Here is a 20,943-nt window from a genome sequence, read left to right as displayed (position 1 = left end):
AATGTCTAAAATTACCATCACTAAAATTTATTTTTTCTAAAAATATGTAATTTAAAATTTATAAATTTTCAAATTTAAATTAAAGTTGAATTTTATGAATTAATGGGTAAATATTTCATAGCATGTAACATTACTACGATTAAAATTTATTATTTGTAAAATGAATATTAATATTTAATTTTCTCATTTCAGGTTATGTTCCCAACTTAATATAGCTAATTTCATGGGTTGAAGATTTGTTGATAAGATATCTTATTTTTTGTTTAATATTGATGTATATTTTTGTTATTATTCATGTATTTATGTATTTTTCACAATTCATGTAATTTATTTGATTTTTATATAATCAATCATATATAGTTGTTAGTTTTGTCCATTTAATATATTTTAATCGGAACCGATGTAGTAAAGAAAATTTTATTTTTGTATCTTTTATTTATCTATTTATTAATGATAATCTCTATAATTTATAATAATTATTATAATTTTATTAATTTTGTTATTATTAATTCATTACCTTTTCTAATTAGTTGTTACATCTTATTTTAACAGAAATAATAACATTTACACCTTACCATTTTTATATTTCAATATATTTTAATTAAGACATTATTGTGTTATTATATTGTAAGATACATTATATTTTCTATATATAACCAATTACGTTATATATGGAAAACCCAATAAATAAGTTATAAAGTTTTCATGATTTTAATTACAAGATATTTAAACTTCTTTTAAATTCGGAAATTGACCAATCTTTCAACAAATTTTTAAAGGTTTTAATACTCTCCATAATTTTAAACTCATTTTAAAATCTTTCCATAATTTTTTAAGGTTTTCAAAGTAACCGATTTGATTTTCATATTTGTAGTTATTTCTAAATTAATTAGTCATATTAGTAAAATTAGAACATATTTGATTTTAATATTTGTGATTTGACATTAACTAGAATAAGTTATCATTTTAATATTCAAAGATTGTCAAACTAAAAATACTTGCCATAATTACAATGTAACTTACTCTAATTTACGTGAATATTAATAATTAATTAATACTAAAATAATAACCGTGTTATTTTAGAACACAATATTCAAATTGACATAATTTCTAATAATCAATACTTAATATATCATAATTTAAATAATCGTTTTATCATCATTTATAAATATTATTCGTCACATATAATTTAGTGAATATTATTAAACATGACAACTTTTCATAATTTATTAATATTATTATTCCCATGAATCGAGATATTTCAAATTATTTATAACTTTGCATAGAAGACCAAAATCAAACTTAAAACTACAAAATTTAAAATCCTTTTTAATTAACATATAAACTCTTTTTAAATTCGGAAATTGACCAATCTTTTAACAAATTTTAAAGGTTTAGTACTCTTTATAATTTTAAACTCATTTCAAAATCTTTCCATAACTTTTTGAAGTTTTCAAATTAACCGATTTAATTTTCATTTTTGTAATTATTTCTAAATTAATTAGTCATATTAGTAAAATTAAAACCGATTTGATTTTAATTTTTGTGATTTGGCATTAACTAGAATAAGTTATCATTTTAATATTCAAAAAACTGATTGTCAAACTAAAAATTCTTACCGTAATTGTAATTTAATCTTACTTTAATTTACGTGAATATTAATTATTATTATTAACTAATACTAAAATAATAACCGCGTTATTTTACAACACAATATTTAAATTGACATAATTTCTAATAATTAATACTTAATATATCATAAATTAAATAACCGTTTTATCATCATTTAAAAATATTATTCGGCACATATGATTTAGTGAATATTATTAAAAATGACAACTTTTCATAAAATATTAATGTCACTTTCTATTTCAAAAATTAAATTAATCACATATTAATTTCTTATTGTTATTATTTATAGTAGATTCAATTGATTATGAGATTCCACACCCGAAACATAAGTTTTTTTTTATATTCACCGTTTCAAATTTGGTATTGTATTCAATATTTTTTTTTGAATTTGTGTTCACAAAATATTAATGTCACTAAATTTCTCAATAATATATAATAAACACGTATTATATTTTTATACATTTTAACTAAAAAGTTTTTTAAACATAATATAAATCTTCTAATTATAACATCCAAACAATTTGATAGTCTAAGTCTTCATAATGTTTTCAAAGAATATTAAAAATATTTGATAATTTATTTCCTGTATGTTTATATTTTGTTTTCATTGATTTTGCATCATATTTTTTCACCTTTAATTATTTTCAAAGTCAACATAAAATTTTTTAATCTTTCCAAAGTTATTTGAAAATTCATTTATTGTAAAATGTTTTCAATTTTTCCAATTTTAACAAAATATTAATGTCAGTGATCATTTAAAAGTTTGTTGCAAGGTTGGTCAAAAATCAAACAAAATTTCAAAATTTTTTAAACTTGACTAATTCCTATTTTTTTATATTTTGTAACTATTTTGAAAATATTTCAAAACAGGTTGTTTTAGAAGAGTATAAAATTTGTTAGGTATAAAATGACGGCCAAAAAAAGTTTTTATATTTCAATATATTTAGTGACAAGTTATTCCACCAGCGTGTCACGCGAACCTATACCCTAGTATTTAATAATAAAAATACGCTATACAAAAGAAGATTAAAATGGTTACTTTGTATGATCTTTTTTCTTAAAACATTTTAGTTTATAAACAAGACTTTTTTAGGAGAAAAAAACTCTAAATTAAAAATGTTTCTTTTTAAAGGGAAATATTTTATATTTTTTTTCCATTTTTTAGCTAATTTCATTTGAATACTAGTAAAAATGTTTGTTTAGTATTTTAATGTTTATTTATTTGTCAAATTAAAGTTTTTAATTACATAAGATAAAAATGCATTTAGTTTAGATAAGGCATCGTAATGAACCTAACGTATATGATACAACCTGAATGCTTAGTGGTTGACGAATTTATTTTTTGGGTTTAGTTTCAATATCGTTAATGTAATTTTTGGTATTTGGGCACTTATGAGTGTATTTATTTTGTTTTAGTTACGGTCTCGTCATAAACTTACCTTATACTGACCGAATTCGTAACAACATGTTACCTCAACGAGTGGATTTGCCAGTCGGAGACGAACTTACATTTTGGATTTAGCACTCACTAATGTCGTTTCCAATTTATTATTATTACTAGCGGTAAACCCGCGCGATGTTGCAGCGACGATAATATGTTTAAACGATTTCTAGTAGTTACAAGACATGTAATGATCGAAAGCGTTTTAACCTATCAAAGTCCTTGATCGTTGACCCAAAACAACAAAAAAATATTTTATAAAAATGATCGAAACTCACCAAAATTTATACTTCTTCTAAAGTGACATGAAATCATTTTGTTTTATACCATGCACATATGTATTTGGTAAATCTTACATCGGAACGTCAACAAAAATAAACACGTCGTGATTGTAAGGTTGAAATTTATTAAAATCTATATTCAAATATATAAAAAGAAAAAAAAATATAGATGAATATATGGGTAAACTTAGGGGGTGGAAGGGTAATTATAAATTTAACTTACAAAAGTTGAATATAACTGAAGGGTTAAATTTATAATTATATTTTGGGTTTATAAGTGCATATTTAGTTGTACTCTTATGCTTAATTGACTTGTGCATTATCATAAACTCCTCAAAATAAAATAAAATTTACATTGAAGCGTCGACAAAATTAAGCACGTTGCATTGGTAAAGTCGGGTTTTATTTTAAAACATAATATATTAAAAGATATAGAAGAAATAAAAATTCTAAATGAATATGTCAAATAAATAAGTAAAGTTAAAGGGTTTATTTGTAACTACTTCAAAAATTAACAAAGTTTTGTTGAAGTTAAAGGATCATAATTGTAATTATTTTCTAAACTAAATATTCTTAACCGTTTAAGATGTATAAAATACTATATTACCCCTATATTTTCAAATTTGTATGCATTAAATAAAGTAATTTATGCAATACTGCTTGTACCTCTTAAATTTTAAGAGGTCCTTGCCATTTGCTTTATATATACTAGCTGGAAACCCACGCGTTGCAGCTGATGCAAAGGGTTAGTGCTCAAGTAAAAATACACTTATTCTAGAAAAAACCATCTATTATTGTGAGAGTAACACATCCCTCTTAATCCATAGGAAAATCGGGTTAATTCTTGCTCGCTAATAAAACCTTCTGACCCATTCTTGAAAAACACGGTACGACACTTAACCCGTTAATAAAATGGTTCTCTTAATTGTTCTTTATTCATGTTGTAAAAAATGGTTGGATTTATTTTGTATTTTTGGCTTTTAATTTGGTTTTTACTAATAGTTGAAGGACTTGTTTTGATAATTTGAAAAAAAATAATCAAAAGTAAACTGGTTATAGTTACTGAAAACGGAGAGAACTGGAGCATGGGTCAACGACAACTGATCAGTCTTGGGCGTGTGCTACTGAAGAAAAGCAAGATTCTGGTTCTTGATGAGGCCACTGCATCAGTTGATACAGCAACCGATAACATGATTCAGAAAACACTTAGGCAACACTTTTCAGAGTCTACTGTCATTGCAATAGCACATCGAATTACCTCTGTGGTCAAAAGTGACATGGTTTTAGTTTTAAACAATGGTTCGTGTGAGCCAAACCTGTCAATTCATAACACTATCTTTTGTTAATATAAACATTGTGTTTCCTTTGATATGTAGGTCTTGTTGAAGAATACGATTCTCCCACAACATTGCTTGAAGATAAATCATCTTTCTTTTCCCAGCTGGTTGCAGAGTACGGTACGAGGTCGAATTCTAGTTATATAACTAACCACCATTGATAATCGACTATTGCCAAATTGCAACATTGTGATCCAATAGAAAAGAAAATGTACATTTGATTTGATACATAATTCAATAAAGATGTTTTGATGTCGCTCAAATGAATTCTCATCTTTGATTTTTTCTTCGTAGTTTGATACTGTGTTTTTCATGACATAATGTTAGATTGTTATTAACATGTATTGCAGACTTGCTTACAAAGAAATAATTAAAAAACCGAATCAATTCACATATGCGCTAGCTGGCTCGAGTTGACTACGAGCTCAATATCCAACTCATAACGAAGTTAATTAGTCTAGTTAGCTCAATCCTTAAAAATCTAGCTGTAGTTATCACAGAAGTTGGTTTTCCTCTTGTTGACCACATATAGATCTTACACTAAAGAAAGAAGATCAAAGAGAACCTACTCCAGACATTCATATGATATAAGAGCTCACTATAAAAACTTGTAACGTCAAGGTTTAATTATTGGATAATGAGCACCCAAAGTCACAAACCATCATATAATATTAATATATACAAGGTAGTCATATTCTATCAAACCATAAAAGATTCATAAAACTTTCACCAATTCTTTTTGGGATCTTTAGTGATATCCAATTGGAGCTGGTGAATCTTTAAGCTCAAGTCCTTGATAATGTATATCCTGCAGCATATGTAATCCCATACATCAACTACTATTCAACATATAAACAAAAGAAACCAACAATAAGCTAACACTTACCGAAGCAAAGTGATTAACATCGCGATGATGAGCCTCATCCGCTCTCACAACCATGACAACATCACGAAGCGTTGAATCAGGCGGAAGCCTCCAATAATCAATAGCAATAGCGGGCGCCTTCACATTTTCAATATTACCTTTATCAAGCTCCTTCAAGAACTCGGTGTACGAGTGGATTGCTTCTTCCTCAAGGTACCCGGTGATCCGGTGAGCCAGTTTAGGTGAAGCAAGGTATGCAACAAAGTAGGCGTTGAAGAAGATGCCTTGGACCGCAAACACAAGGGCCCGTTCGTACCATTTTGGCTTGGCTACCTCCATGAAAGTCATTAGGTGCATTCTTTCGTTTTCGGCTTCTTCTAACAATGCTTTGATCCACCCGCCACTTGGCTCGAACCGCCTGAGTGATTTGCAGTGCAGAAGCATTCCTCCCACCATTCCGGGAACTGCAGCCACGGTTTCAAGCATCATTGCTCGACACCCGTATCGCCTCTGTCGTAATTGAATTGAAGTTAATCAAAATGCACATTCTATAGAAGTGATCTGGGAAAAGTTAGTAGTAGGGGTGTTCTTCAAGTTGTTTTCAGTTTATTCGGGTATCGGGTTATTCAAATTTAAAAATTAAAAATGAACCAATTCGAATAAACCAAATTAAAAAAAGTTACCCAAAATATTTTTTTTAAAAGATACAAGATTACAAAAATTAAATTCTATGAAAGTTTTACTTAAGGGAATGCATATATAATTCGAATTTGGATTATTCCAATTTGAAAGTAAAAAACTGAGTCAAGTCAAGTAAGCCTATTTAAATAGGAGTCAAGTCGAATAAACCAAATCAACAACGACAAAGTTTAAAAAATTACAAAATAAGAGAAAAGGCACAAAATAATACAATAAATTCATAAAAAGTTTAAAATCAAAAGTTTTAGAATGCTATCAAATTCGGGTTGGGTTGGGTCGGTTCAAGATTCCCAAATTCGGTTCGAATTAGAACCCAAAGTGAATGACTAAAATTCGTTTACTCTTAGGTTTGAATTTCGGGATTTTCAATTCCAAATCTTATTCGAATAATTAACACCCCAGAACCCGAGATAACTAAACCTGAAAGAAGATATCAGTAGGCAGTCGGAGCGATTTAACCGTCCGGTACGCAAATTTATCCAAAAACGTCTTGGGAACATGGTGTTTCTTCAAATCAATCGACAGATCCGCTTGATACGCCTCCCACGGCTGCCATCAAAATTCAAAATCATCAAACCAACAAACATAACATAAAAATTTAAAAACCAACCCGAAACCAGATATTAACTGGTACAGTAGAAACCAGTTTGTAACATGTTACGACTTTTGGAGCAGAACATAGGTTTCTGCTCCAAAAGTCATAACTTGTTTACAAACCCATGCGTTATTTTCCGTCATGTTTAAAACAATAATTGACAATGTTAAGAAACTGAACCGTACCCTGAAGCAATTCCACTTCCACTCAGTTCCATCTTCCTTAGTAACTCTAGACGGCGGCACGCCCCAATAACTCGCAATCTCTTTACCCTTCGAACCACCACCACCGCCACCCACCGTCTCTTCTTTCTGATCTTTCTGTTCCTTCGAGTTCTCCCCCAACGTCATTGTACTGGCATTGCAAGTACCAAACGAAGTTGTGTCACGTCCAACAAGTCCAAAGCTGCTGGTGATTCTCATTGCACCCGTTACGGGTGTGTTTCCGGTGAGTGATCGGATAACAATGGTTGCTCTACGACTCATCATCATCTTAGTAGATTATTACAGCTGCAACTTGAAATCAGGATATTGGTATGAATATATATATTTTGTGTGTGTGATGTTATTTTTTTGAACAAAATATTATGGATTTTTGGCTCGTTTTATGCCATACAAAAATGTGGCGGTGGAACCACATATTTTACGTGTTATTTATTTTAAGTAATGATATTAAAAGGCAACTTATTAGAAAAAAAATCTTACGACCGAATTTGTGTAATAAAATTCATAAATACTTTAGAAGAACATGCATGAGAATGGAAAAGATTCACTAGATTTGTTTAAAGTATACGTATTTTTTTGTATATATTTAAAATATTATTTTAATTACGTATTAAGGTAGACAAATTTTGATAAACTGATAAAGTAACATTTAACTTTCTATACAAAATTTTTATACGCCTTATTTAGGAAATGCAAAAGTAATAAGTTATAGTTTTAAATATATTTTGCAAATTTATGATTTCAATAAGTCTAATATACTAAAATTTGATTTGAGTTACTATATATATCTTATTATTATTATACATTTTAATTGTTAATCAGTTGATAACGAATATCTGACGACTTAAGACCGTGATTTATTTGTTTGAGCATTGTCAAATAAGTCAGTAGTTAAAAGATGCAACTTGAAAATGGTTTTCTTGGGCTCCAAGGCACAAGGGTGTTGATGACCGAGTAAGCACCACGTTTTAGGTAAAGTTTTTTGTCTGTTTTATTAGATAAATAAAAAATGTCAACCACAACAATTTGATAAATTATAATCTTGAATCCCTCTCAAACTCTCTCCACCTCTTATACATTCATGAATTTTTTTTACAAATGGTGTGTATTTATTTGGGACTACTAATCACTTGAGGCAGTGACGGATTTAGAATTTTTTTTTATCTGGTTCGCTATTTTAAGATGCTCTAAATATATAAGAACGCGTATAAAAAAATTGGGTCGGGTTGACAATTCGGATTGGTTTAACGGTTCGGGTCAAGTAAATGCTCCACTACGGTTCGAAAAACACCTGGTTCGCTAAAAAAGTCGCTATTAAATGCTCCACTACGGTTCGAAAAACACCTGGTTCGCTTGACCCGGTACTCAATTAAATAAATCCGTCCCTGACTTGAGGGGTTGGCTTTGTTTTTCAATCACAAATGAGGTGATAGTTTAATATTGGCGAATAAGAGTATTGGCATAGGTGTGTAAGAGAATTAAGAGGGTTGTCAGGTGAGGGAATCTTATTTGTATTTGGTAGTGACGAATAAGGTAAATTGCATTTGATAGTGGCGAATAAGGCAAAATGTGTTTGATAGTGGCGAGTAAAAACGAGGTCACGTGACCAAGTACAATTTGCACTTAGTATTGGCGAATAACCTTATTACTTGATATCGGCGAGTAAGGGTGCTTCGAATATACGTACTGGGTTCACATAAAACAAATTCAAAAAGTAAAAAAGATTCATGATTAGACTAAACCATGGAATCTCTCAAAAATCACAATAAAATGTTAATGGGGCAGCTCGCTTGTAGATGTAGAGAACTTTGTAGATATCACATGCAACCCACAAGAATCCAAAATTCAAACGAATAAAATCACAATAAAATGTTGATGGACACCATAGATCATTTCTCAAATATACATGACTTATATACGTATGCTAACTTCATTTTCATATATCATTTCTCAGTTAACTTCATCACCATACCATCACCTTCAATATTATTTGCTATTGTTCACGTTAAAAAATGGCACAACATTTCAGCTCCGGTCCTTTGGTCAATGATTTGTTGTTTCTAAGAAATAATCATAGAGCTGGTTATGCATTTTATCAATCAGAAAATTTGAAAGACGAGGGTGTACTTAGGTTGAGAAGGTGTGATGAGAAATTGTGGTCTTACCTTCGTAAAAATCCACTATATGAAAATGTTATGCATTATATACGTGAGGCTGGTTTCGAGGGCATTTTTCAATGTGAGACAAGGAGGGTTGACAATGCTCTAGTATTTGCATTAGTTGAAAGATGGCGTCCAGAAACACACACGTTTCATATGCCAGTCGGAGAAGTAACTATAACCTTACAAGATGTGGCAGTTTTGTTTGGTTTACGGGTTGAGGGTACGGTATTGTGTGGTATTGAAAGAAAATGGTCAGATGATGAAATTATAACAACTTTTCTAGAATTGACCGGTATAGAGATCACCGGTGAAGAAATCAGTTCGCAAAGAATAAACATGACGTTTGTTATGGACGCCATCAAGGAGACTCAACTTCTTGATAATGCCACTGAACTTCAATGTACGCAATGAGCAAGAGCGATAATTTTACTTATAATCGGTGGAACATTATTTTGCGAATCCGCTAACAACTTTGTCCACGTCAAATTTTTAAATCACATAAATGATTTAAATCAATGCGGTCAGATCATGAGAATAATTAACGTTTACATGTGAGGAATCTTGTACATTCGTGGAGTAATATTGTGGTATAATTTCATCTTCATCATCAATGGTTTCCACGGATGACGGGTTTGCTTCAAATTCTTGACTACCACATGACCCAACTTCTGATTTCGACTGATCATCAGCATCAACCATTTCATGAAAACTGGTAGATGGACCGACTTCAAGTGGGTTCGCAAACCCTTCATATGGATAGATTGACTGTTGACGAGCCTCAATTACCGCTGATAACCGACAGTGCATGTCCGTACAACCAGTTTGCTGGATGGAAGTTCTTGGCTTGATAATAACATGAACATTGGGGAGAAAATTAACCTCGATTAAAGCTAAGAAATATAACACATTTAGGCTATGGTCGTTGAAAATCTCTGTTGATTCGTAAACACCTACATAAGTGTAATATAACTTCAAAGTAAGCTTGTAAAATTCTTTTTGAACTTGAAAATGTTGATAGATCAAATCCACAAAATCTTCATATGAAATCTTACGTTGAATAATAAGGATAGTGTTTCTGGTGGAATCATCACACCAAATAATGCCATTTTCGTATGATACATTACCATCCCAATATAACTTAACAAAAATAGGATCAAACATTTTTATTTTAAAGAAGAGAATATGAAATTTGATTTATGTTTGTTGGTAAGGATAACTTGATCTGATCATATACAAGCAACAACGTTTCATTATATCTCCAACCACCTACATTTAATCTTTCAACAACCTACATTTAATCTTTCGACAAAACAACTTGTATTTAATATGGCAACAACTTCTATTAATAAACCAAACCAACTACATAAGAATTTTAATCTTGGCAGATTCGAAGCACCCTTACTCGCCGATCTCAAGTAATATTAAGGTTATTCGTCAATACTAAGTGCTAATTGTACTTGGTCACGTGACCTCGCTTTTACTCGCCACTATCAAACACAGTTTACCTTATTCGCCACTATCAAATGCAATTTACCTTATTCGTCACTACCAAATACAAATAAGATTCTCTCACCTGACAACCCTCTTACATTCTCTTACACACCTATGTCAATACTCTTATTCGCCAATATTAAAAACTATCACCCCGTTTGTGATTAAAAAACAAAGCCAACCCCCCAAGTGATTAGTAGTCCCAAATACACACCATTTGTAAAAAAAATTCTACATTCATAAATAAACGAAACACTAACATGTGTGACATATAACATCAATAATGAACTAATACTATTACGTGTCATATTATTCTAATTTAGCCATTATCAAAAAAATTAAAGGTTGATTGGTTGATTAAAGCTATACACATTGTTTTCAGAACAATTGCCATTAATAAATATATGATATCAAGTCCATTTATTTGCCGGATATGTTGTTCGTGCCCGGAAACATATCATTCGTTTGGTGGTTGTTTTGCTACCACAAAGATTTGGAGACTTGTGGCGGGCTGACTTGAAGTGGAGATTTTTTTATAGGGATTCGACCAAAAGTGTTGATAAAATTGCTAGACGCCATTCTCGAATTAAAAGAAAAATTGATTTGAGAATGTCTGTTTCGCAATGTGATGGGCTATTTGGAGATTTAGGAATATGTTGCTCTATCAGCCGAAAGAGATTCAAAGTGAAGAAGTTTCCGATATAGTCGTTAGGTTTACAAATTGATTCCAATTTCAAATGGCATGAACCGAACCATTTGGATATCAAGTGAACTAACTTTCTTTGGTTTATCATTTGCTCGTTTTAAACGGTTATGAACACCCCTAATAAAGACTTGCACATTGATCAACTCAAATTCGATGTTTAGGAAGATAGTTTCTCATGGGTTGAACTGTCTTAAAGTTAAAGGTGCATGTTTACATCATCAGTTTTCTTTACCGACTAATAGTGTGTTTAATTTGTACAATTAGTTTGGATTTCATTTCTTAAATTGTTAGGTTCGTATAATTTGTTGAAATTGGAATATGACTTTCATTTATAAAATGTGTTTGGTTGAGAAAATAGTTGGAGTTGGAATTGGAATTAACTAAGTCACTTAGGTTACCTGCCTTCATATAAAGAAATTGAACATGTCTTTCAAAAGCGAAGAACTTTAAAGAAAACAAATGGAATCTCCGACCACTCAACAAAGCCGCACCCCCATTCTTGTGGATCGAACAGAAGCCTAGACTAGATCCTCATGCCTCCTTAAGTAGTATCCATAAATGACGTGTTTTTAGTAAGAGATGAATATTACCATACGTAATAGTAATTAGTAAACATGACACTATGATGGAAAGTTTCGAATTCATTTCATAACTGACTTTATTTTATTGGATAAGCATACATAAGGAGGGAAAAACAAATTCTAATTGATTCCTTGGAAATTAGTATGAATAAATTAATTAAAATTACAACATATGCATCTTAATTTTATACAATATTTAGTTATATATCTTACAACTCAAAAACTGTAAAGTTGCAGCATTTCAAATAGCTATAAGCAGCAGTCTTTAGTGATACCCAATTGGAGCAGGATACTCCTTTAGCTCATGACCTTGACACTGAATGTCCTGAAACAAAAGAAATAACGATATTAATTAACCATTACCAACGACTTAATTAGATTTAGCGACCAAATAACGATCACTGGCGAACTACTTACCGAAGCATAATGGTTAAGATCACGGTGATGTGCTTCGTCTGCACGAATAACCCTAACCACATCTTTAAGTGTCGAGTTTTGCGGTAAACATCAATAATCAATGGCAATAGCGGGTGCTGGAATATCTTCCATCACCCCTTTCTCGAGGTCGTTTAGGAACTCGGTATACGAGTTCACGGCCTCCTCTCAAGGTAGCCGGTAATACGGTGAGCAAGTTTTGGTGATGCCAAATAGGCTAGGAAATATGCGTTGAAGAACACTCCCTGGACTGGAAAGACTAGGGCGCGCTCATGCCAATTTGGCTCGTAGACATCAATGAATGTCATGAGATGCATTCGTTCGTTTTCAGCTTCTTCTAGTAGGGCTTTGATCCAGCCACCACTTTGCTCGAATCGACGAAGTGATTTGGCGTGCAGCAACATCCCTCCAACCATCCCGGGTACTGCAGCGACGGTTTCTAGTAGAACCGCGTGGTGTATGTGTTTTTTCTGTATTGTAAATAGGGTCGGTATGTAAGAATAAATATATGGCCATCATTATCATTTATATAATAATAGATCAAAATAATTAATTATATCTTATTATATATTAGCTTAGTAATTGTTGATGGACCATATTACTCTTAATAGCTAATAAAGGGTTTCCCCTTGGGTGTATATATAGAGAGAATAAATTAACATCATAACCTAATCTCACACACATAATAAGAAAATCATGTGTCTCCTCTCTCTTCTAAACCGGGTTCCTCTCAAGAACCCTAACCATCCTTAACTATACATCCTAAAGGGGAACTCGATCAAGATGACAAACATGTCGACTACATCATACCCTGCTGCGGTTACTACTCTCCATGCTGTAACATGTACACATATAATTATAGGTTTATCATATTATTCATGTTTTTTATTATCACCATGAGAAATTGATCAACATGTGGTATCAAGAGCGATGTTATTTAATCAGTTCTTCATGGTTTTCCATTAAATCTGGATTTAAACCGGAAGACTTGAATCTAAAATCTTGATAAAACCTAATTTTAAATTTTTTTATGCTTGTACTCATTGAAGTCGGTTTATAAATAAACTGTTTAAATCTTTTAGAACCCGATTTCACATTAAAAACATGTTAAAAATTTATGATTTTTCGGTGATGTTCTTCGTGTTCATCATGGGTTTTTCGAAAATAATGCATATTTTGGTTAAAATTTAGATTATGATTGTGTTTTTTCCTAAAATAATTGAAAAACAAATCTCAAAAGATTTTTTGAAATCTGAATAATTATTAAGAATATAAATTTTAAAATTAAACAAATCTTGGAGATAAAATTAATCTCTAACAATTTGAACCAAAATATTATTACCTTAAATAATTTTTGGATTTTAATGCTTACCGAAATCTCGGTCAAACTGAGATTTCATCAAAAGAGAAATCTCATTATAACCGAGATCCCATTAAAAACCGAAAACTTATTAAAAACCGAAAACCCAATAAAACTGAGAACTCATAATTTGACCGAGAACTCACTACTAGAATCGAGAACTAATTACAAAACCGAAAACCAAAACTTTTCTAATCCAAACAGGTTATTATTAACTAATTAAATGTTTTGTAAGTACTTAAAACTTATAAACCTTTTACAAAACATAAAAGCTTTACTTGAATGAATTTTGATGTGTCACTTCTGCCCAAAGGTGATGTGTTACACATCTACTCCTCATTCAAGTCTAATTACAAAGCTTTGTTAATTTTGCTTACATGATTTAAATGTCTCATTTCTGCCCAAAGGTGATGTGTTACATTTATATCCAGCAAAGTTAACTCGTGCATAATTAAAATAATTGTCTCACTTCTGCCCAAAGGTGATGTGTTACAATTGTTTTGCACACATATACTTAAATAAATTTAAATTCTGCCCAAAGGTGATTTATTTTTTGTTTAAGTAGAACTTTTAATTATAGTCTATTAGTTTGATATTAATAATAGACATATCACATCTTCAATAAAATATAATGATCCTCACATTAATGATTCTTCCTTAATCTAATGATCATAAATTTTAATATGTTTTATTTTAGTATCCCATAACATTACTCACTATAATTTTCTTCTATAAATAATTATCTCATTCAAATCATCCACTCTAATCTCAAACCCAAATATGTTTTGCTTCATAAAGAGTTTCATTAACTTTTAGCTCTTCTCGTTTTTTGATTATCCTCAAGAGATGACCATCTCGTTGCTCCTAATAATAGTAATAAATAAGAAACCTAGAGCATGAAAAAATGGGATGAGTCAAACATAATGTCTCTTATGATAATCAATAAACACATGCTATCAGATAGAGTTATCCTAGATTTAGTTTTTCCTAAAACTAATCTAATATCTATTAAATAATTAAAATAACTCATAAGATGCATGTGTTCCTTGAAAATTCTAACTATAAGGTTAAATGGCACTACCGAATACATCATAATGTACAGTACCATGACCCATAAAAATTAAGGGCTCACACATGGAAATAAGTACACTTTTCTTATGCATTACATACTAAAATTTTCTATTATTATAATTTGTTGCCTTAAAAATCAACTATAACACTCACAAGTACAAAAGGAAAAACGAGTATGTGGATTAGCAACACATGTAAAAGAAAAGAATATGGCATTGGAACATAAGATGTTATTCAACTCACTACCACTAAAACCTTAAAGAGAATAATTTTAATGTTCATTAACAAAATACAAGTATTACTTCCAGCTTTAAGTTCTCTAAGGAGAAGTCTCATTGTAAAAATATGTCATTATATTAGGCATAAGTAACAAAACTATCCATAATTCAAAGAATATCTGGCTAAAACAGTAGTTGTATATTAATGATTTTTAAGTATGCTAATCCTAATATTCCAATTAATACATGATAGATTGAGTCTAGTTTTATAAGTTTCTTTACTGATATCAACAAATAACTAACATGAGTGTTAGTGACAAAATTTAAATGTTAAAGCTATTATAAAAAAAAAAAAAAACTGTCTTCTAATTATGCTTTATGATATCTTAAATATTCTAGAGATTAATCAGAATTTAGTATCATACTTAAGCTACAATATGACAGTTATGAGGTTTGCATAGCCAAAATAAAGTCACTCTTACCTTAAACTCTTAGATTATTTGTTATCAATATCTGGATTGAAACAATTTTAAAATAGAACTAGATGATATTATATACTTTCACAAATTTTGTTATCATGCAAATAAAATTTAAAAAAAGACAAATGAGACCTATAAAATTCATCCATTAAAACCAAATTTCATGAGAAATCATGACATGGTTGATGAGGGTGATTTTTCATCTAATCTCATTCTTATTAATTTAATCATGTGTTAGATGCCCTAAACATTACTTGGCATAAGGAATAAGTATGGGTTCTCCATAATTTATATTTCACTGACATTCGTGGAACTTATTCAAACGGAATATTCAGACATAATTCTTTTATCAATTAAAAGGCTTTTACTTGTATCTAATCTGTCTTCTATGGTCCACGATCTTAAAGAGATCCATTCATATATACTTAATACGATTTCTTCTAAATATGCCCCTAAGTTTATTATGACATCTGGACGTTAATGAAATCAATATATATAACAGATTCCCATGTCACGTACATCATTGAAACTTCTCTTGTATATTTCCTAGAGATATTAAAGATCAGTAGGAGCCTTAAGTGTCTCAATCATAACTTACAATATTTGCAAGAGGTGGGGGAGTGAAAATTTTATATGATCTCAATTACACCTTTTGTACAAGACACTACTCCATCACAACACTATTCTATCAAAACTTATCTCTTTAGAATTTACAATCTCTTACAAATGTTTCATTGTTGCTTAAAGTGGGCAAACTCGAATTTCTTACTAAACTAATCCTCAACAAGAGAAACTCCAACAACTTATATCATTAACTTGTTTCTCTGTTAGAATCTATAGGTTTATAAATATTGACCCTAAGCATGCTAATTTCCTAACGGTTTCTAAGGTCAGTAGGAGCAGTAAAAGTCCGTATAATGACTTGGCAAAAGTACAAGAGGCAGGGGGGAGAGAGTCATTAGATTTTACTCTAAATTTAACTCCAATTACACCTCTTGTACACCATACTGTACCAACTCTTACACACTTAGAATTCTGAAAATGATAGCAACCTAACCAAGAGCTAATTCATAAAACTGAAACTTCAAATAAACCCAATAATCAACTCAGGAGGTCATCTAGGTTTTAAAACCTACTAACTTTGATGATTATGTAACCTCCCTAACTAAAGTTGAAACGGATGTTGGAAAGTTTAATGATCATACCCCTTCTAATTAAACCATTAAATCAATCAATATTCTAAATGAAATAAAGCTATCATTAACAAATTAAACTAAACTTTATAAGTCAGAATAACGTTTAAGATTTTGTTGAACCCCATAACAAAATTAAATCCTAACACAAATGTTAAGACACAAAGAAGCATGATTGATTGTTAAAGGTTATATTCAAGGAGAAATCAACTATCAAAGAATCTTCTTACCTATATTACAAAAGATTTCTTTTAAGTATATTATTGTTCTAGTAGCTTATAATAGTTAAGAGCTACATTAGATGAACATTAAAAAAAAACTTTCCCTAACAATTGACTTACATATTTATATGTTCATAACACAACCTAAAAGTTATAAACTGAAGGCTAAAGAACATTTAGTCTATAAGTCAATAAAATTCATATATGGGTTAAAGCAAACATCAAAATGTGATGAAATCTTTATACAATTATTTTCATCAAAAACCTAGTGGATTAATGTACCTACCTCAAGATGAGTCGGAGTAACTAAAAACAAACTTGTTCGTATATATAGATGACATTCTTCTGACAAGTATATGTTATATAAGTCAAAGCATTGTTCGTACATACTTTATGTGATAGATCTCAGAGATATCCCTTACATAATAGATATCATAACATTCTGAGATAGACCCAAAGGGACGTTAGCTTTGTTCTATAATTTTTATCTTAAATGGGTCCTTATACATGTAACAAACAATATTGGTCTATTTAGAGGATAATAGGATCATTGAGATTATTACTTTATGCTTCATTAAGTAGAAGCCTTATGTAGGTTCAAGTCTATACTCGTTCAGATATTACTCAAAATTGCAACACACTAGATATGTCTAGATTAATGTGAAACATCTAAAAAGAGTATTAAAATATCTTTAAAAGAAACGAAAGACTAAAATTTAAAAGAAAAACTGAGAATTCAAACCGGTAGATTACTCTAAACTTTGTCCTATTCAGAGATAAGAAAATGTAATTTTCGGAATATATTCTTATGTCAGAAGATAAATCTATCTCATGGAGGAGTCATAATGAACTGATAACAACAACCTAAGTCATAACGACATAATATGTTGATTAATTACAATATTGTTGAATATTTATTAGTGAACTCAGAAGTTTATTAAACTCCAGATAAATTATATATTGAAGACTAATTGCGATAAATTCAGCTACCATGTTTTCTCAAACAGTAATAGTTTGAGAGGTGCTGCATTAAATTTTGATATGAAACTAATTATTCGTTTATGAACGAATTGAGGAATCTAAATTTTTGTATCGAATACATTCATGATATGCTTAAGGATCCTATAACTAAAGGTCTACCCGTAAGTATTATGAAAGCACTTATAATAATGAGGGGTTTGTTGATGATCATGTACAACTGCATATTGTACTATGAATATTTCCTCACTAGTTTTGATTTTGTATGTCTCTTAATATGTTCTGCATGCATAATGACATATAGACAAATTACTATACAAATCAAACGTTTGAAGGGCTTACTTGAAAATTTTGATCATAACTACTTAGGTTTTAAATAAGGACTACAGTATGATTAATGAGGGTCTTGAGTTGATGTTCAATTCAATGACTGTATTTCTCTGCTCCAGTTTGAGTTTAAAACTAAAATGAGTGTTAACTCCTGATCAGGCTTATATAATACTCATAATAAATGATTACTCGGCCAAGTGGGAGAATGTAAGAATAAATATATGACCATCATTATCATTTATATAATAATAGATAAAATAATTAATTATACCTTATTATATATTAGCTTAGTAATTGTTGTTGGGCCATATTACTCTTAATATCTAATAAAGGGTTTCCCCTTGGGTGTATATATAGAGAGAATAAATTAACATCATAACCTAATCTCACACACATAATAAGAAAATCATGTGTCTCCTCTCTATTCTAAACCGGGTTCCTCTCAAGAACCCTAACCATCCTTAACTATACATCCTAAAGGGGAACTCGATCAAGATAACAAACATGTCGACTACATCATACCCTGCTGCAGTTACTACTTTCAATGCTGTAACATGTACACATATAATTATAGGTTTATCATATTATTCATGTTTTCCATTATCACCATGAGAAATTGATCAACACGGTATAAATTATTAGTGGTGGATAATGACAAACATTTTTTCTATATCAGGAGATAGAGAGATTGCTCCCACTAATACCTCTGACTCCATAAACCTTTTCTTTGACGAATTTTTTACAAGACTAAAATTTCTTGTCTCGTTATACAAACACTATACATAATGGACCATCTACGACGGCCAACATCATTGCAATTTATGCATAACCACAATGATTTTGGTTGTCACAAAACTCGTCACAAACGTATTGTGACGAGGTTTGTTTTGAGATGGATTTAACGACTGAAATGATTGTCGTATTTACCCGAAAATATAGCTGGGTGGGCTACTTGAGGGCTTGAACGATCCCATATGCAATTTTGTCATTCCAAGTGACCGGGTTATGGTGCTTCTTCACATCGATTGTTGTATCTGCTTCATAAGCTTCCCATGGCTGTTACATAAAACATAATTAGTTAAGTTTACTTTGATTATTACAATAAAACCATAGTTTGAGACCGTGATCACATACCCGATAACAGTTCCATTTCCAAGCTGATCCGTCGGACTTTGTGAGTGCCTGTGGAGTTATGCCCCAGTAGCTTGAAACCGCTTTTGTATCAGTGTCGTCTTTCTTGTCTTGGCTAGACCCCGAAGATGCATGAGTGTTGTAGTTTCGAGCATGCATGGTCAAAAGCCTGGTGGTTCCCATGGTTGTACTCATGGGAGCCTTGAGAGGTTCAGTAACTACTGAACCTGTAAAACTTGTAGTGGAAAACATACGCGTTCTTAGTTGCGCTAATAGCAACTGGGACGCCTTTGTTACTACAACCGTGCCGTTTCGATTCATTTGAAAGTAAAGAGATTGATAGAAAGTGTTGAGATATGATAGTTTGTGGTGAATAATTTGATTGTGAGCTTTTATATATATATTAGGAGGTTGACATGAATCATGATTCATGAAACATTTAGAAGGAACGAAAAAGGGTATTCAATATAAGCGGCTTATTATTAGTCAACAAGGAAAAGTCTTTGGTCAAGTAAGTGACGACAAGTTTGATTTGAAGCATTAGATGGTCAACTAAGTGACGACCGACGAAAAGTTTGTTTTCTCAACATAAAATAAGTTATAGGATTTTTTTTCTTTGGTTTAAAAAAAATAATAGAATATTTGTGATTTTTATTTTAAACCAGGTAACGAACCTGTCTGTTTGATTGGCATTGGTTGAGCTCGTTATAACACCGATACTAAAGAAACATAAATATTAGATCCCCAAAAACAGTATTAACACACCTATAAAACAATTGAAAATGATTTGCGACACTGAATTCTGACTTTTATCTTTATGTAGAATGAATAATATGTTTAGGTCTGATGATTACTTCCATTAAACTTTTATAAAATTATAAGATTACCATTTACAAACTCTATAATAGTATAATTTACACAAAAACAAAACACCTAAAACTCAACACCTATGCTTATTTTGTTTTGAGCGAGATCCATCGTGCGCTTAAAATCTGAAACAAAGCATGTTATTTCCCCATATGAACCCGTAACTGAGTCTAAGGGTAGAGGATTAGATGTCGATGTTTGACTTTATTATTTAATCTAGTTTAATCATTTTGTAAATTTTAATAGCCTTTAAATAACTCGGTATTTTTATATCAACAATCAAAAAAATAGAAAATATATATTTTAACTTCTCAAGAATATTCTTATACAGTGGTTTACGTAATCGTCAGATAATCTATATAGATGGTGTGTTCTAAACCACGTAACGGTATCCACCTAAAGTCAACAACACATCTAATGTCACAGTAGTGTGTACTAGAGGTGCATAAACCGGTTTAAAAATCAAAACCGGTTTGGGTTAAAACTGGTTCGGTATGGTTAACAAAAGTCAAAACCGGTTTATGATCGGTTTCGGTTCGGGTTGAAACCGGTTTCTTAACATGTTACGACCGGTTTTGGTTCGGGTTTTGATCGTTTCGGTTCGGGTTTTAACCGGTTTTTATCCTGTTTTTGTCCTGTTTTGGCC

General features: G+C 30.8%; 1 protein-coding gene and 1 pseudogene across 2 annotated transcripts; both read right to left on the bottom strand.

Annotated features, from left to right (window-relative positions):
- Nucleotides 1-5,295: 5,295 nt before the first annotated feature.
- On the bottom strand, nt 5,296-7,621 carry LOC143537948 (ubiquinol oxidase 2, mitochondrial-like). The gene is made up of 4 exons (XM_077031606.1): nt 7,036-7,621; nt 6,676-6,804; nt 5,578-6,066; nt 5,296-5,499 (listed from the first exon to the last, which is right to left on the bottom strand). The coding sequence occupies exons 1-4, from the start codon at nt 7,339-7,341 to the stop codon at nt 5,440-5,442; spliced, it is 984 nt and encodes a 327-aa protein (XP_076887721.1). The 5' UTR covers nt 7,342-7,621; the 3' UTR covers nt 5,296-5,439.
- Nucleotides 7,622-12,104: 4,483 nt separating this feature from the next.
- Nucleotides 12,105-19,856, bottom strand: LOC143537947 (ubiquinol oxidase 2, mitochondrial-like; annotated as a pseudogene). Its single transcript, XR_013136170.1, has 4 exons — nt 19,434-19,856; nt 19,227-19,355; nt 12,432-12,919; nt 12,105-12,339 (listed from the first exon to the last, which is right to left on the bottom strand). The product of XR_013136170.1 is annotated as a ubiquinol oxidase 2, mitochondrial-like (transcript).
- Nucleotides 19,857-20,943: the final 1,087 nt, after the last annotated feature.

This window comes from Bidens hawaiensis, unplaced genomic scaffold, assembly GCF_021521415.1.
Source record: "Bidens hawaiensis isolate Kalapana, Puna unplaced genomic scaffold, B.hawaiensis_p1.1 tig00011438_1, whole genome shotgun sequence".
Classification (NCBI taxonomy): Eukaryota; Viridiplantae; Streptophyta; class Magnoliopsida; order Asterales; family Asteraceae; genus Bidens; species Bidens hawaiensis.
Note: the sequence above shows the minus strand (reverse complement) of the source record. Positions and strands in the feature narration are given on the sequence as shown.

Coding starts and splice junctions, on each gene's coding strand:
- LOC143537948 (XM_077031606.1), bottom strand. CDS start 7,341: ATGATGATGAGTCGTAGAGCAACCATTGTTATCCGATCACTCACCGGA. Junction 6,805..7,035: donor GGAAGTGGAATTGCTTCAGG/GTACGGTTCAGT, acceptor TTTTGATGGCAG/CCGTGGGAGGCGTATCAAGC. Junction 6,067..6,675: donor CTACTGATATCTTCTTTCAG/GTTTAGTTATCT, acceptor CAATTACGACAG/AGGCGATACGGGTGTCGAGC.